Below are 18,697 nucleotides of genomic sequence, written 5' to 3'. Positions count from 1 at the left end.
TTAGACAAATGTTCATAAATAATATTACAATAATATCTAAAATTTACCTCAATACTGGCCATAAAGTAATAATTTATTTTCCTTTGTTATTGATTTTTTTTTAATTGTCAAGAGACACGTTTGGAATTGGGTAAAATGAGGGTTCCATGCTGCAAAATTGGGTAAACTGAGGGATTTATTGCTTTCAGGTAAACCAATATTTTTTCATGAAATTGCTGCTTCTTTATATATCTTTATATATAAATTCTATATATAAAATTTGCAGCTCTAAAGAACTTGCTCTAAGGATTAAGGAAATTAAAAGCATTCAACAATGCAGCCTCTCTTCCAAATGTTTGTAATATTTATGAAAATGTGACAGGAACTAATTATCTATGAATTTGAAATAGTTGCCAAAACTCAAGTATATGTTTAGATTTTGAAAATAAGGATGACTTGCTCACTTTTTATTTCATATGAGACCATGAATATGTTCTTCCTACTTAACGCCAAATTAAAAATAATTTTTTTTTTTATGGTTCTTGAGCAAGAGTGGATGGCACGAATGGCTGTAAGTCTTCTAAGTTCTCTATTTGGAAATAAACTTTTAGGAGGGAGCTTTGGCCTCCAACCTTTGTACTACATTATAAAGCAAGTTTTGAATAAACCCTCACCTTTAAATGATTCCTGCAATTTCAAAAACCTTTGGCTTTCATGTAATTTAATGTATGTGTCTGTCATGGTCCCTGTGAGGGAGGTGGCTGCCTGTCAGAAGCGATAGAGCATGCGCACTTCCTGTGTGGCTGCTGACGGGTGGCCCTCCTGGTGAGTGCGTAGGGGCGCTGCAACCGAGCAAGCCAGGGTCCTGCCTTGGACTTACCATCTGTGGAAGCTGAATGTCCGCAAGGCTTGAGATGAGAGCTTGACTCAGGCCCGCCAGCTCCTTTAGCAGGCTCTCGTTGTTTTGCTCTATGAGCTTGTTCTCCTCCTCTATTGTCTTTAGGTTGCTCTCCATAGATGTGATCTGAAAAGGAAGTAACTTGGGAATGTGAGCAGCTGGATTTGGAGGAGGGCAAGAGGTTTCTCTCTGAAGGAAAGGCATCCGCTGAACCTGACTGCCAAGGAATGCGTACTACTCCACAACTTCTCATAAAACCGCAGCCCCTCATATTGCTTTAAGTTTTGGAATCACATTCCCAAGTTTACATCTTTAGCCCAGACTTCCTATGAGTTGCAAATTCCACATCTCCACATGGCTACGTGGTGACTATCTCAAGTTTAGTATGTTCAAGAGTGAGCCTTTGCTACTTCCCCCAAACCTGCTCCACACACAGTTCTCATTTTCCCAACTTGAACACTGCTCAGGCTTGAAAGCTCTCTTTTTCTCATAGTCCTTCACAATATCCAAGATGGAGACTGTCCTCACCTGCACTGATAGCCCCTGGATCCAGCCCCTGGAGTGACTGTGACTGCTTTCTCATGGGTGGCCCTATGCCTGGCTTTGCCCCATGCAATCTCTTCTTGGCCTGTCTTCAACACAGCTACCAAAACAATTCTTTTAAGATGTAAGTCTTAATATAGGTCAAATATGACTGGGTTAACCATTGGCTCGAAATAAAATATAAAAAAATATTTTCCATTTGGATAAATCTAGTCAGAGGATGGGGCAGATGTTACATAGAAGAATACAGAATTGAGAAATTGCTTGGATTTTTCAGTAAACAGTGTCTCCAGAAAAATCTCCAAAAAGACTGTTTCTAACAAATACACATTCAGAAATGTTCTAGAAAATTCAAATGTGAAAAGATCTGTTTATTTGAATTTTGAATAATACTAACTACTCTTACATCTTCTAATGACAGTTTTTCGAAAACACCATGTGCTCTGCAGGACTCTAGTTACAGGATGATTGGCTTTATTTGCTTCTAAAGCCTTTAAAACACCCAAGGCAAAAACATGAGTAGCTTTTCCTACAGATAATCAATGATGGCCCAGGGTGATCTACCTAGCCATGCAATGGTGTCATCGAGACATGGTCAATGTATTCATTGTAAGATATCAGTTTATTTTTTTACACAACGTTTAACAGTTTTATGTTTTGCCTCCTATTGATTGCGATCACTTTAAAGATAACTAATAGCTTTTCTGTTGTGTTATTGTTGTTTTTACCTGCGTCTGAAGTTTCATCATATCTGCTTCAATTTTAAGGTTGGATTCATTCAATTCCTTTATTTCTTCATCCAAATGCCTAATTTCTTCATCACTCTCTAAACCTACAAAAAGTCAGACTATCTGAGTTTAAACAGAAAATATGAGACAGTGACAATATGAGTCATTTTATGTTTAAATTTGTGCTTTGCTAAGTGAAAATTGGACTTTAATTTGAAATGTTGAATTTTTACCCAAATCTATATCCAAGATTCTAAAAAAGTGGGTTAAAGAGTTTTTTTGTAAGAAAAAGAAGTAGAAAAGTAATACCATTTAATGTAGCACTGTTACGTTCCAGGTATGTTGCTACACATGTCTGCAGATAATTTCTGATTTAAACTTCACTGCACGCTATGGGGCATGTTCCATTATACCTTTTTCACATATGAAGACACTGAGTCTAGAGAGGCTAAATGCAGCCACACTCATCACAACAGAGGCTGCAAAACCTTCCTGTGTCCAGAGTAACAGCAGAGCTAGGAATGAATTCCATAGCCCAAGCATCCTCTAGTACACAGTGTTGTAAGAACAGTTATGACACGAATTATGCTGATTAGTTGTATATTTATTACCTGTGTAGGACCTTATGAATAATCACTGGAGGCAGAGCTGGGGTGTAAGCAGGGGGCTTAGAGTCCAAGGACACAAAATTTGGGTTCCCTATGTAAAGCTGGATAAGGAGCAATGCAATCTAGGAGAAGGAATATGGGCTTTGGAATTTGAATGCTGGCCCTGACTCTTGCTCTTGAACCTATACAACTTACTTAATTTCTTTGTGCCCCAGTTTCTTCTTCAATAAAATAAGCATAAAATCTATGTTGTAAGAATTAGTGCAATAAATTATAAAGTGCTGAATGTATAGTAGGTTCTCAATGAGTGGGAGTTATTTCTCATCACTATTTTATAGAAGGAATATGAATGCATTTTAAGTATTTTTTTTTTTAAGTTCAGAATGGAAGCTCATATTAAAAAGGACAGAAGCAGGACATGAGGTGAGTGAATCTGCACCAAAGAGATGATGACAATTAAGATGGATAAATGTAAACTTCTGCATTTAGATTTAATAAGATTGAATTCATGAGAGCAAGGATGAGAAAACTGACAACTTGTTTGAAAGAGTTCTAGACTCTTACACTGCCCTGGGGTTACTACTCTGGACAACAGTTCATTGTCCCCTGAAAGTAAACTTCACGTGCTCTATGACCCAGCAATTCCATCCCTAGGTACACACCTGAGACAAACGACTGCAGGTGCACAAGAGGAGGCACGCACTAGATGAACACAACGCATTCACAAAAGCCCAGCCTGGAAACACACTGCATGCCCGCCAAAACAACATGAATGACTCTTACCAATAACATGTTAAGAAAACTGTGAGCTCTATTTACATAAAGCTTGATGAAGACAGGTGGCTGTTTTGTGGGTCCTTACTGCTTTATTATAAGTTACTAACCACCTAAATAAAAGTGGGCTATGCATGCACCAATGAAGCGAGTATGCCACGAGATTGATCTAATACTGGGCTCTGAGATTCAATAAAGAAGAAAAGCAAACCAACAACTAAGATCTGGGTATTTTAGTATCTAGACCAATTTGAATACGAGTCAACAGTGTGACACAGCTCCTAAGAGAACAATAAACAATCACCCAGGACCACACTAATGGTTGTATAACATCCAGGACACAGGATTTATTCTGAACTGGCTGACTGTATCCGGGGAATTTCACTGGTTTCTGAGCACCACGTTTTACCAGTTGGTATCCAAGTATAGGATCTTTATTTCTCAGATGAGTAGGATTGAAATACTTGTTTTTGACAACACCAGGGAGCGTAGATGGTCCATTAAACAGGTATTTTGAGTGCTATCAGCACTTAAAATTTTTCTGGTTTGAGCAAATGAAAATTTATATTGCTATATTTCTTTGCCACATTGTCTGTCCTTTTTGTCTCTTCTCAATAAAATTCCACTTCAGAAGACCGCATTTTCTTACATAGTATCTGGTGAGGCAGACGATAAGCAAGGAGGCAACTGATAAAATGTGAAGAACTATGAAGGAAACAAGCAGGGCGCTGGGGAAGCCTCTTTTAATATGAGAGTTTACGGATACAGTAAAAAACAGGCACATGAAAAGCTTGGGATTGGGTTGGGATGAGCATCCCAGGGAGGGACTAGAAAGCACAGAGGCCTGGGGTGGGAAGGGAATGGATATTCTGCTCCTGGGCCTATAAGAAGGCCCTCATGAGTGAAGAAACAGGTCATGGGAGACCTCACAAAGAGCTTGGGTTTATTCCCTGTGCAATGGGAGCCAGTGAAGAATTTTAAGCAGGGGAGTTGATGTGATCTGGTTGGCTTTGTGAAAGCATAACTCAGATCTGAGTAGAGAATGGGGTGACAGGGAGAGAGAATAGAAACCAGAAGACCAGTTAGGAGATCATCACTGGGATCCTGGCTCATCTGATGGTTCTTTGCCCCAGGGAAGTGGTAGTAAGTGTAATAGAAGTGGACTCAACATAAAACTTGTAGGTGGGATTCGCAGCACTTGTGATGAATGGGAGGTAGGAGATAAGAGAACGGAGGAATCAAGGAAGACTGTTTCTGCTTGAGCAGCTGGGCAACTAGTGGCATTCCATGGATGAGGGAGCCTAGGGGAGCAGAAGCTTCTAGCAGGAAAATCAAGAGTTTAATTTTGGTTGTGAAGTCACAGATATTTGTGAGAAGACTCTGTGAGCCCAGATTCTTTCTACTGAGCTCTAGTTAGGATTACATTCCCCTAGCATCCAATGCAGTGAGGACACTCAAGCCTCTTGACAAAGATGGGGCCATTTGAAAGATGCCTAAGAACAAAAGTCTATGGGGAAGGTATGATCATGAGATGAGACCTCAAAAAAGGAACATTGTGATGGGATCCAACACATAATAGGCACTCCATAAATTCTCAGGCAATTAATGGATAAATGAACTAATGTTTTTGTTATGATTTCTGGAATTTGGGGGGATTTTTTTTAATTTTGAGGGGAAGGTAGGTATTTTAGCCAGTCTCTTTGTAATTTTTTCCATGAATACATTACCTTATCTATTTCTATTGATTATTTATCTGTCAACCTCCTCGCCGTACACCATCTTTAAGAGGCTCTGCCACTGAGTGGAACTGAGAGGATGCCACAGATTTTGAATTTCACACTGCACTTGCAAATATGAACTCATTTGATTCTTTAAGGATCCCAAGAGGCAGATATACTTCTTACCTCATTTTATGGACGGGAAAACAAGGCATGAAGAGGTTAAATAGTAAGCAGTAGAGCTAGGATTCAAAACGCAAGCTCTCTGGTTCCAGAATATGTTCTCTTAACCATTTTAATGCTACTTTTACTCATGGATATTTAATCTGCTTTGAAATTTTCAGTTAAATATTTGCGCTGATGTTCCTTGATGGATATACACACAGCAGAATAGAGAGTAGAAGTAGAGGGCTGGTATTAGACTAGCCATATATTGTTGACCATGGAAACCATATAAACTTTCCGCTAAATATTTTAGTAGAACTATTTCAGTGTTTCCTTATAGGGAAACCTGTTTAAAATCAAAAGAATATGCTTTCTTTACTTGGTGCAAATCTATGCCTAATATACATAATTAGGGATTACATAACTTATAATAATACTTTATATTCTGTATAAATGAATAAGGGATGTAAACACTTGTATATAGAGGATATGCTCAACTGATAAGGGGCTTTAAGTTGTTAGATAAAGTTTTATCCAGAAAAGAATAATGTATCACAATATTTAAAGCATGGTAATTTGCCACATGGAAAGAACTAGAAGGATCTGCTAAATATAAGAACACATACATAGGTCAACCATTATAACTTTTATTTGTCTCACAAAGAACAGAAAGGCAAGGATTTATTCATGTACAGATGTTCTAATTTTATTATCAAGGACCAGTAATGGTCTTTAAAAAATTAGCATGGCAATTTAATTATGGCAAGGAGGAGAACTAAAGATCAATTCTTCTAAAATAAACATAAATATTTTTGGTGTTGACGTTCCATGTTTTAATTGGTTTGTAGGTAAAATTCTCCTAACATGTTAGGTAATCCGACCAATTGCCTGAATGATTTGTATCTATTTTAATTTAATATAGAACAACAAGAAGTTTAAAGTCATATGCACTTTGTACGTTATTGCAATTTGATTTCTTTTTAGGATCTGGGGAATATTGGGTTATGCCTGTTTTATAAGTCATCCAGGGAACCATGGCTGTGTCCAAGCTTTAAGGTAGGGGAGTATGGGGATGGCACATGATTAGAGAAGGGCTCAAATAACTTTAGGTCCTCTCTTACCCTCCACTGACCACTGACTTGAACTCAGGTGGATTTTTCTTCACACACAAGTTATTGTGGGTTCTCAGGCTTCAGAAAAGCATCAGCCCCTAGCTTTTTAGATTATGAAAATGTGTAAATTTTCCAGTTTCCTGGCCCATTTAGAATAAATGCACTTCAGACACTTGTCAATGTGTTCCAGCCATCTTTCTGCTGCTTCACATCCTTTGAAAGTTCAGCTGAAGATGCTCAATTTAAAAAGCACCCTTCAGGGCACGTGCACCCGAATGTTTATAGCAGCAATGTCCACAATAGCCAAACTATGGAAAGAACCTATATGTCCATTAACAGATGAATAGATAAAGAAGATGTGGTATAAATATACACAATGGAATACTATGCAGCCATCAAAAGAAATGAAATCTTGCCATTTGTGAGGACGTGGATGGAACTAGAGGGTATTATGCTTAGTGAAATAAGTCAGTCAGAGAAAGACAATTATCATATGATCTTCCTGATATGAGGGAGTTGAGAGGCAATGTGGGGGTTTTGGGGAGTAGGAAAGGAATAAATGAAACAAGATGGGATCAAGAGGGAGACAAACCATAAGAGACTCTTAATCTCACAAAACAAACTGAGGGTCGCTGGGGGGAGGTGGGTAGGGAGAGGGTGGTTAGGTTATGGACATTGGGGAAGGTATGTGCTATAGTGAGGGCTGTGAAGTGTGTAAACCTGGCGATTCACAGACCTGCATCCCCAGGGCTAATAATACATTATATGTTAATTAAAAATTAAAAAATTAATTAAAAAAATAAAAAGCACCCTTCAAAGAAGGTATGTGCAGTCCATCTGCTCTGAGGTTACTATAACCATCTACTAGGGGGTTTGAACAGCCCAGTGGAGCTGTGTGTACCCGGCCCACATCTCACTGGCACTCTGCAAAGCTTTACTATAATTTGTTGCAATGCCAACAGCTTACTGTTTTGTTCTCATATTTATTAGGAAGAGCCTGTGATTTCTATTATATTTACTGTTAAAGGTGTTGCTGGTGTTCTTATAATGAAGACTCATAGGAAATATTTTCTTCATGCACTCACTTCCAGAGAAAGTTTTGCTTTGAATTTACTTGCTGACTGTGTGATTCTTACAGTGATTATACTCTCCTTTTGCTTTGGGGTTTAAAGAGCTGAAAGTAAAATCTGAGATCCCTTTTTAACCACGGCAAAAAAGGCTTGCTTCGCACATTCCTGTTATTATCCTCTGGCTTGTCCCACCTTGCTTTCTTATCTTTGATCTCCTTTTGTCTCATTTTTTTGAATTAACTTCTAACTAGCTTTTTCTTAATGTAGCATTGCACTCCCCATCATTTCACTATTGCTTGAAAGAAGGCGACATATAAATTAAAAAAATATACATGTATACACACACACACACACACATATATATATAAAATTGTGCCAGTTTTACAGAGAATGTGCTAAGAGGCAGTTGAGAAGTGGGGGATTTCCGAGGAACAATGAAAAACATCTGGAGAAAGCACTTTTACTGAGCATCTAGGTGTTGGAAAGAATGTCCAGCACAATCTCTAACCTCCAGTTCTTTTATTCCTCCTCCACAGGCAAATTGACCCCCTTTACCTCTTAGTGGCGGCTCCAAGAGGGAGAGCAGGTCCCCAAGAGGCCACTTTAGATAATGCATCTGACAGCAGATGAAAACCTCAGAAGGGAAATTGTAGGAGGCTCAAAAGTGCTTCCCTCCCTCAGATACTGTATATCTTCTTTGTAAAAAATCATAGCAAATTAAAAAGATTGGGAAATGCTTTCAAAGAAGTAAGGTAAAAACAGTTACTCCAATCCAGTTATGTGCCAAAGACGTCATCAAATCAATCTCCAAAACAAAACGATGCTTTGCCATTGTTTCTAGATGCTTTAGAAAGATGATCTAAGGAAACAACACATGCTTGAGATGACATTGATGAGAGCTCTTAGGAGAAACACTCAAGAATCAAAGGAAAATTGGAGGATCCAAAGACAGAGTTCAGAAACTGCATTACTAACTTCTATAAAGCATTGACACTAGGGAAGTATAGATATAAATTTAAATCATCCAGATTCATCATAAAAATATTTTGAGGATGCAACAAACCTTAAGGATTCAAAGACAGATGCCCAAAACTGTATTTCTTGAAATTTGATAGAAGGCTTACAACAGGAACACACATACATACACAGACACACACACACTCATGCAAAGGTGTGATTTTGAGGACTGAAAGACAAAAGTTCAGCTGGTGTGTCTTAGTCCTTCAAATGGTAATGCTTGATTTTCTGTGTTAGAGATACTTAATGAAGAAGGAAAAAAAAACCCCAAGAAGTTGTTTTTTAGATGAAGTTATAGTTTTAGTTGAGATTCAAGGAAAACATCCTCCTTGTATATTAAAATTACACTTTCCATATAGAGAATAATTTGGCAGGCGAACAAATTTGGGGAGTTACGGCTGAGACCTTGGTGGGGATGGTAGCTTTCTAGCCCTGTGCTCTTACCACCAGTTGCTTTGAGCTTGATGGTCATTAGTTCTTCCGAGACCTTGCCCTTTTTGATGGCTTGTGCGTTTAGAGGACATCCAGATAAGCTGTGAGAATAGAAATAGTACCAGTGTGTGAAATACATATTACTCCTTTTTTTTTTTTTTAACACATGTCAGTACATCAAAAACTAATGACATACTGAATGGTGACTAACATAACATAATAAAAAAAATAATAAAAAAACACATGTTACTTCTTACAAAAATTAAAATTTTATAGTCATCACTTACTAAGTCTTTGCCTACTAATTACATTATAATCTGCAGTCTCTTTGTAGAAATAACACCTAATATCTATGAACACAAAAGCAAAGGCCCTCAGATAATATAATTATATTTTGTGTTTTTGCTCTTTAAATCAAAATTCAAATAACCATTACTGATGTTATCATTTAATTAATTTTGTTAAAATGTTACTATTCTGCATTCATACAAGTGCCTTTTTTTAGGAATGGTTACTTTATTTTCTGTAAATGTAAAAGAGTACATATATATTACAAATAAGAATTGTTCCAAATGAGTCAATATTCCATGAATAATTAAGCAGGATCTAGTTCTTCCTGTCTTTTATGTACTATAGTCGGTCTTTACAGAATGACTCAAATTAAACCCAAAATAATAAAAATAAACTGGTATATCACATGCCGTTTGGACATGAGAATGTTTCTACTTTATACTCTTAATTTTTTAAACATTACTTTTCATTAAAAAAAAATGCCTATGCTGAAAGGAGAATGAAAGGAACCACTATAAATATATTCAAATGCACTGCCTGCAGGCGGTGTATTGTCCTGCAGTGGGGTTTACATCTTTTCCTTAATTGCTGTATTCTTCAGCTGTGCTTCCTTTCTTTAATGTCATCTGTTTTATTTAAATTGCACCAAAATGATAATGAAACATTGAACAAAATTTGTTTGCTGTAGTAGATGATCAAATGATTTTGTTGTTTTAAGTAACCATTCATTCTTTTGCAATTTTGTTGTATTTTTGGAGATGCAATTTTTAAATAATGTTAAAAATTGTCACAATCAGCCACTTAGAATATTTTTTTTCCTACAGATATTTGGTTGCAATTCATGTACAAAATAATCATTTTCAATTCAAGCATTACAACACTTGGCAAAGTGAAAAGAAATATTTCTAAAGCATGGCCCTTAATAAATGTTTGCTACATGAATGTGTGTTTTTTTTTTTTCAAGATTTATTTATTTATTTCAGTGGGGAGGGGGCAGAGGGAGAGGGAGAGAGAGTATCCCAACCTGACTCCTCTCTGAGCATGGAGCCAGATTTGGGGCCTGATCTCATGACCCTGAGGGTCATGACCTGACCTGAACCAAGAGTCATTCCCTTAACCAACTGTGTCACCCAAGCACTCTATGAATGTATTTTAAAGTACAAAGTTATTCTATATGAAGATTAAATGAAATCCAAAAATAATAGATATGTAATACTACATAGAAAAAGAAGGATATGTGGTTTGCCAAAACTTGATAAATTATGAAATATTTAACACAGGAGGAGAAAATAATGAAAAAACACAAACAGAACGATAAACCAGATTTTCCTATTTTGTAAGATTCTCACTGTACAATGTGGCCTATATAAGCTTCATTATATTTTTTCTTTTTCTGAAAAGTTTTTATAAGTCTGTCTTACTTTATGTCCTGTATAGTGTTCTCAGAAAATGGTCATGAACAGGATTAATATTTAGTTGGTAAGGTAGATTTTAAAAGTGACCTGTAGTGGGGTGCCTAGGTGATTCAGTTGGTTAAGTATCCAATTTTTTATTTCAGTTCAGGTCATGATCTCAGGGCTGTGGGATCAAGTCCTGCATGGGCTCCACGCTCAGTGGGGAGCTTGCTTGGGATTCTCTCTCTCTCCCTCTCTGACTTCCCCGCCTCCCCACACCTCCCTCTTCCCTCAAACTCGCTTTCTTTCAAATAAAGCAAAAAAATCTTTTAAAAGAAAGTGACCTGTAGTAAGTCCATTTGTCATGTAATGGTAATGGCTACTAATAGCTCAGGAGAACATCCCTGACTCTGTCCTCTAAACAATCAGCTTTGTTCCAACAACAAGACAATAAATGTTCAGTTGTAACACAGTGGTGAGGAGAGTTAATGAAGTGTCCACAGCTATGTGACTTAGAACCTAAGGGTATAGTTAAGTTATGAAAGTGAGGGTATGGTTTCACAATGTCACTTGATAGTTTGTATCTTCCAATGCAGTTACATCTTCCAGGGTATAAAACAAATCTTAAATTAAAAAAAATTGGGATAAAAAAATGATAAAATGTCATTTTTCCTTTTGAGGATGACCACATCCTCCATGGGGCTTCAAACTGTTGCTTAAGAAAAGATAGAGGTTGACTGGGGTGTCTCTGTCAAGATTTGGGCTCTGAATTGCAAAGGCAGGAAAAAAATGTCTTTTATGGTTTTGACCAATTTGCAATTTAATCACATATCATGGCGATTTTAAACCATATCTTCATCTGCCTTGTTAAAGTGATATTTCTGATGATACAATACATGGACATCACAGTTTACATTAAAAAAAAAAAAACTCAAAAAACGCTAAAAAATGACAGTTATGGCACAGGACTAAATGAGGTCTAATTGTCATAAATGTTCTAGTCTGAAGTTACAAACATCCATCTTGTGTATGTGTGTGTGTTTGTGTATGTGAGTGTGTGTGTGTCTGTGTGTCTTTATATAAAAACATTTGTTTTCCCAGACTGCCAGTTTTTCAAAATAGAAGTATGCCATGCAAGACTTAAAGCACGGTTTTAAAATAATTAGTCTGTAAATATGCTGATGTAAATGCATGGATCAAATTGTTCTCAACCATCCTATAAGGTGAGTTTTGTAATTATTCCTGTTTTAGTGCATGTTAGAGTGAGAAAAATTATGAAATTCACCTTAGAGAGAATGGCTGGGGAAAGACTGTGAGGCTGGCACACAGAAAGATCCCCTGAACGCCAAGGATGGAGATGATACAGTGCTCACGACAGGCGCTCTGCTATACTAATGCTGTGTGCAAGGGCAATCCCCGAACTTCCCTGTGCTTGTCCTCTTCTGTCAATGGAGGATAATTGTACTACCTCTGTAGCTCACAGGGTTTTGTAAAGGATTAAAGGAATAAACCACCTAAGATACTTAGAACAGTGCTCTCTACTGGAACAGAGCGTGCCCTCAATAGATGTTCGCCATTGTCAGGGATGGGAAAGAGTACCGAACAACCTCGGGAATTTGAGGGGTAAAATACTGAATATATAAAAGTGTCTCATAGGTTAAATCATGCTATTTCAGCATAAGTCATTCCTACTTTAATGAATTATTAATGAATTATTGCATATATACACATATGTTAATATAATTTTTATGAAAGGGAAAGGAAATTGTCTGGGTCAGACACCATTATGTGCCAGGCTATAAGCTAGGCACTTTATTACATTATTTCATTACATTCTATATATAGTAAAAAGAAGCATTCCACCTTAAAGAGAATACCCCAAAGTGAATTCAGTCTCTTAAATCTTCCAAGTAGCAAGAGAGCTCTCTAGTGAAGAACAGTGAAGTCTGAATTATTCACTTGTTTTTACACATAATTATTTCCTTTCTCCTAGAGAATAATATCTTGGCATGAATGTTGAAGCCTAATTTTGAAATCATACTTTTCTTTCTCTTACTATGAAATAGGTAATATGTACCTAGATACATAGTGTGTATTTGCAGTTTAAAGAATACTCTCAGAGTAAATACCTTTTACCTTCAAACATGAAGATGTTTGAAGCTCCCCATGATTTCAACAATTGCCTCTCCTGCCCCCAGACATAACCATTGCCTTGAATTGTAGGTTGATGATACCCTATCTTTTTAAATGCAATATTGTTACTTGTTTTTTACTTTTTGGAAACAGAAGCATGCCATACATATTCTTCAACAATTATTTTTCTGCTCAGCAAGCATTGTGTTCTATAATACACTTAGAACACATCTTCATTGTCACCACCATGTGGCAGCACCCCCCCCACTGGACACATCCTGACTTTGTGGGTACATGGGTTGTTCCCAGTTTGGACTTTACAGAGCAATGCTACCACAGACATTCTCAGACATGTCTCTGGGGTCCATTATGCATGAGACTCTCTGAGGCATCAGCCTAACAGCTCAGTATCTGGGTTACAAGGTATGTCCATTTGCCCTTTTTCAGCTGGACTGCTTCCTGAAATGGCTCTACCAACTACTCTTCCACTGCTAGTGGGAGCCCCTGTTGCTCCCTATCCTCACCAAGCCTTATTGTCATCATTAAAACTTCATGATTTTTAAAGATAATCCTGTTGTTGCTGACTGAGGGATGTGCCCATCATAGTACAGCATTAACATTTCATTATCAGTGTTAACATGGATATTACTGAGTCCACAATAAGAAAGTCAAGCTACTGTGCAGTTAATATGCCATTAGGCACACTTGATTTGTGACTGTCACTCCCAAATATGAAATGAGGATTCAAACTCAGAATAAAGCAATGTGGGCTATTGTGAACATGACCATGCATTTGAAAATTTAAAAAATTAAAAATTAAAAATTAAAAAAAATATTATTTAAATTATTAATTTAAATTAATATTTAAATTTAAATTTAAATTATTAATTAAAAATTTAAAAAATAAACCACTTAAAAAATGTAGGTTTTCTCAATAAGCAGATATGGCTGTATATCTACTTAAAACAGCAATTCCTGGAAGGGTTAATTTTCTGATACCATTGATATGTACCTTTAAAACCAAATAAAATATAGAATGCCCCTGCTTTTCTCAGTTTGCATACTGCTCACAAGCGAAGCATCAGGGCTCACTAAAGCTTCATTGGGTTTTTAAATCCACATCACACGCAGGGACCAGTAGACTAGAAGGATCCTCCTTGATTGGAGAAGTGTGTACTGAATCTGCTAGTGCCTTTTCTTTAGGTAGAATGTGAACCAAAAAGCTGGACTAAGATCAGTGTTCCTGACAAAGGGCTCCATTGAAATCCACGACACTCAGTGACAAAGGAATTAAGTCATTGTGAAACTATAAAGGGTTTTCTAAATCTCTCTCATCCTGTCATATACTTAGTAGTCACTGTGCCATTCTCTTTCTGGCTGCTGGGGATGAGTCACATCTCCCCCGCAGCAAAATAACTACAATTTGGCCTGAAATTGAACCAGTTCACAAGAGGGAGGGATATAAATATGTAAAGAGAAAGTTTACAATTACACTACATAATAGAGTAAATATCACCACTTGAAATTGAAGTGAACCATTAAAAGACTAAACCATTAAAAAATAGCAGCATAAGCAAATTTGAGAACACAAAAAACAAATGCAGTTTCTATAGCACTTAACAACTGTGTAGTAAGTTTTCAGAAACAGAGGATATAACATTTTTCATTCTTCAAAGGAGTCAAACACCTCTCTGGCAAGACTTACTGCACCATCTAAAGTGCTATGATTAATGAACTCAAGGAGGGATTCTTCCCTCAACCCAAAGCCATTGAGGTGAACACAACCACAACCACAACCACAACACAACAAAAGGCAGAAAACAAATGTTACCTTCTGTGGGTGACAAAAACATTATTTACATGGCCCAGCCCATTGCAGCCTGGCAAGGGACAGTGTGGTAGCTCTTGTTTGTTCAGTTTCCAGGAGAGGGGGCCCCCATTGAGAGGATTCTCCTTCTGTCTCTTGGCAGCCAGGGGACAGCCAGAAGCTGTGCGGTGGGACGTGTATTTACCTGATATGTGACCTTGGCCGTCACACCCTATCACAGGACATCTAGAGAGACACAGAAGAGTCATTACCAGCTGGGAGACCACTAGATAACTCACATGAAGCGATGTAAGTAGGTGAATAAGAAGACAGTGGCAATTCCATATAGTACAGATGGCAAGTGGTGGAATTAAAGAGTTTTTAAAAATGCCATCACAACCAGCAAAACAGCACTGTATTACCAGAAATAGTGGTCCACAGGGCTGAGCTAAGCAAGGTTTATGCATTATCTCCTGTGATCCCCACTGCAAACCCGCTGAACATAGTGTTACTGTCCCATTTTCCGGGTGGAGAAAATGAGGCTGATATAGCTTAGTTAAGTTGCCACCCATTTTACAAGAAGTGGAGTCAGGTTCACACCCACACTTTTTAGCTCTAGAGTCAACCACATAAGCTCTGCCATGCTGCCTCCAACCAAAGACCATGGGTATAAAATGTTTACTGCTTTGCCCTACGTTATGCAGCGCATTGCCCATAGCACTGGAATGTTGGTTTTTAAATGTCTCAATAATGCATTGAGAAATGTTGTAGAGCAAGAAATTTAAGATAAAATTTCATCTTAACCAAAATTAAAGCTTTTGGGGGAAACGTTGCCATATTGTCATGCTTGTACTTCCACCATGCTTTTTTTCTTTAAAGCAACTGGAAAAAGTATAGACTGTTTTTTTGTTGGTGGTGGTTTTTTTGCTGTTGTTGTTGTTTTTTGTTTGTTTGTTTGTTTGTTTGCATTATCAAAGAACTCTGTACACACAGCTAGGGATAAGATAATTTGCTCAAGCTTTTAAACACTCTGATGGCTGCTTCAAGGGTCCTTGCGTTTAACTGGGGGCCTCCACCCCTCAACCTTAATCGATGTTTAGTTGCCTCCCCACCAACATCCTGCCCATTTGACCAACAAACTACATCTGGCCACGCCTCAACTGACATTCACACTCACTTGAGTTCAGGGTCTTCTTTTTCTTCCTTTGTAGGAGTCATTTTGACACTACCTTTCCTGGCACGAGGGCAGCCGGACAAACTGAATATGCAGACAACAAAGAACAAAACCAAACCAGGTGATCTCACTGGCCATTGCTGTCAACATTATGACTGCCCTCCTTCAAAACCAAAATTGATCTCACCTTCTGTGCGAAGCATAGTTTCCAGTCACGTGCCCTGAGCCATCACAACCCGGGGTTGGACACCTAGAAAACGCAGGAACAGGGTACAAGAACTGCATGTTGTAGCGGAGGCCGAGGGATCAGGACGCATTCGAATAGAACTAACCACAATGAGTTGCTTTGTGTGGGACTCTTTTTCCTTATCTATAATGAATTTTTAACTAAGAAAACATTTTTAAAGAAAATATTGAGATATGTATCTCCTGGGTGATGCTTAGCAGACAATGTATTAGCTTTTATCCTACCTTCTTTTTTCATTCTTTTTAAACTTCATTTTGGAAGGAGCCTGAAATTTGGCCCACAACTTACTGCCAGGCTTCTGTCTACATCATGCAAAGTTTTTCTTTTTTGCTTAACAAAAAAGTTTTCCAAGTTGTTTCTGTGCATAATTTATTTTGTTTGATTTGATCCACTACTGCAATAATCCATTAAATTCAGATGAACAGGAGTGGTATATATGCGCTCCAGAGACTTGACACATTAATATAATTGCCAAAGAACCTAAGTTGTTTACACCTGGTCTGTTCTGCCTCATGGCCCAACTTAAATGGCCTTTTGGAAAATCTACCCATAGCTATTATCAACAATCAACCACTAAATTTGGAAAGAAAAGGGGAAAAGAGGAAGGGGAATCCAATTCCACTTGGAATGTTGAGTAGGAACAGCTTCAAAATACACTTGAAAGTAAAAACTGAATAACCAAACAAGAGGTCAATAAATGTCTTTTTTTTTATAGAAAAATACCTAAAGATGTTACTTATCAGATGGCTGCCTAAAACACGTAAATACTGAATATTGTTGTAGAACTCAGTCTACATGTTTTCAATATTTTTTTCTAGAAATAATGTTTAGAGAAACTATTTAAGAGAACCGACAGTTATTATTAAGGTACAGAAATGTACAAGTTTAGAACAACTGAGTAAGATTGAATAATAAATACTGAGTAAGTAAGATAAGTAAGTTCAATTGAGTATGAATGCCTGGCACTCCTCTTTTCAATCCATCAGTCATGTCTCAACCTAACATTTTTACATTTCAGTCTAGAAAAATGGCAATCTATAGCATGATTTCCAGAATCTATACTGACACAATCAACTGTTCTTCACATATTGAATATGAGAAAAGTGTATTTCATAGTTCCCTTTAGTATTTCTGGTACTAATATTCCCAAGTTTTAGATCTGCTTAATATCACAGTCACATCTTCTTTCATAAATTTGTTGTTTGTAATTTTAAACAAGAATTTTAAACAAGTTAGAAAAAGGGAATATTAACAAAATATTAAGAAAATAAAATACCTGAAATTTTACTTGTGATTTAGACACGAAATATTGTTTCTACTACTTATACAAATATTGCATTATCATTAGACTTAGTAAAACTCACTTTTCTTAAGATGTTTTTATTACAAATGAGTTTCATTAATTTTGTTTAATGTTATTGGTTATCTTTTCTAAATGTATGCCCTATTATATTTTAAAGGGTGTAAGGTAGATTATAACTTCTTATTATTCTATATGTAATATAATAAGATGTGAAGAAAAAATAAATGAGAAATTTGGAATAAAAGAAGAGAAGAATAGGAAAAATAAAATCAGTAAGTAGAAGTTAATATATACACATGTGGTTTTGAGATCCTAGGTTGAAATGAGCCAGAATTGTGTCTAGGTCCCAGAATTGAAAGACAAGCATATGATTCAAAATTCCTATAAGGTAAAATATTATGCAGTTTACTTAGGATTAGAGGATGAAAGTGCTTTGCCACACTTTCATAAGTCTGATTTAGTGTATAAATTCTGAAATCAGCAGAAAAAAGTATTATGTTTAACTATTCTATTGTTACTGTAAAAAATACTATAAAAGAAAAAAGATCCGCAAAGCAAGCAAATGAACTAAATAAAATTACGATGAGTTGTTTTTAGTCATTTGGACTTTGTGGTGAAAGAATGCATTGGTTATAATTGACGCAGTCATGACTTAACTACTGGTTAGTGAAAACCCACACGGGGCTTGAATGAGGGGAGTCCTAACACGGTGATGAAGAACTAGGAGGTCATGATTCGGATACTTACTTAAGCTCCTGAGAGTTAGCAGCCATGAGGGATTTAAGAGTCTTATCTGCTAAAGGACATCCAGAAACACTAAAAAGGGATGAGAAAAAACAAAACCAAAATAGACAACCTTGACATATACATATCGGACTCAAATGGCATCTTGAGTTTGTGAACATACGCTAAATTTACTGGTGACCGGGGATTGGGAAAAATATAACTAGGTTTGAATCTGGCTTGGCTACTCTAACCAGTCTGGGCTTATGGACACCTCAATTATTTCTCATAGACTCAGGTTTGCTATTTTATCAAAGGAAGGACTTTAACCCAATGAGACTCCCCAACTCTAGAATTCTGTGATGCAATAATTACTGATTCGGAGTTCACTTCCATTGCACACTAAGGGGTGGTGGCTTAAAGGTCTAAACCGGTGCCCAAAGGGAAGGCAAATAACATCAATGAAGAAGGTAAGTGGAAAGATTAAATGCAGCTTTTTTTGCACTGTTTGTGACCTGGTATTTGCCCAGGGCTGAGTCTGCCACATTCCACAAGGTGAATGGTCAACCCAAGTCACTCTA

The 18,697-nt window shown here is 37.1% G+C and overlaps 1 protein-coding gene across 3 annotated transcripts in view; it reads right to left on the bottom strand.

Moving 5' to 3' along the window:
- The window catches only part of ST18 (ST18 C2H2C-type zinc finger transcription factor), a 104,974-nt gene that overhangs the window by 3,799 nt on the left and 82,478 nt on the right, over positions 1–18,697 (bottom strand). For all 3 annotated transcript variants that reach the window (XM_047727748.1, XM_047727750.1, XM_047727749.1), the window contains 7 exons: positions 18,141–18,209; positions 16,031–16,093; positions 15,847–15,927; positions 14,694–14,915; positions 9,057–9,145; positions 2,149–2,252; positions 860–1,003 (listed from right to left, as the gene is read on the bottom strand). In XM_047727748.1, coding sequence (XP_047583704.1) covers positions 860–1,003; positions 2,149–2,252; positions 9,057–9,145; positions 14,694–14,915; positions 15,847–15,927; positions 16,031–16,093; positions 18,141–18,209 — 772 coding nt within the window. The remainder of the gene's footprint in view (positions 1–859; positions 1,004–2,148; positions 2,253–9,056; positions 9,146–14,693; positions 14,916–15,846; positions 15,928–16,030; positions 16,094–18,140; positions 18,210–18,697) is intronic.

The sequence above is a fragment of the Lutra lutra genome, chromosome 4, assembly GCF_902655055.1.
Source record: "Lutra lutra chromosome 4, mLutLut1.2, whole genome shotgun sequence".
In the NCBI taxonomy this organism is placed as follows: domain Eukaryota; kingdom Metazoa; phylum Chordata; class Mammalia; order Carnivora; family Mustelidae; genus Lutra; species Lutra lutra.
The sequence above is the reverse complement of the archived record's forward strand: the minus strand, read 5'-3'. Positions and strand labels throughout refer to the sequence as shown.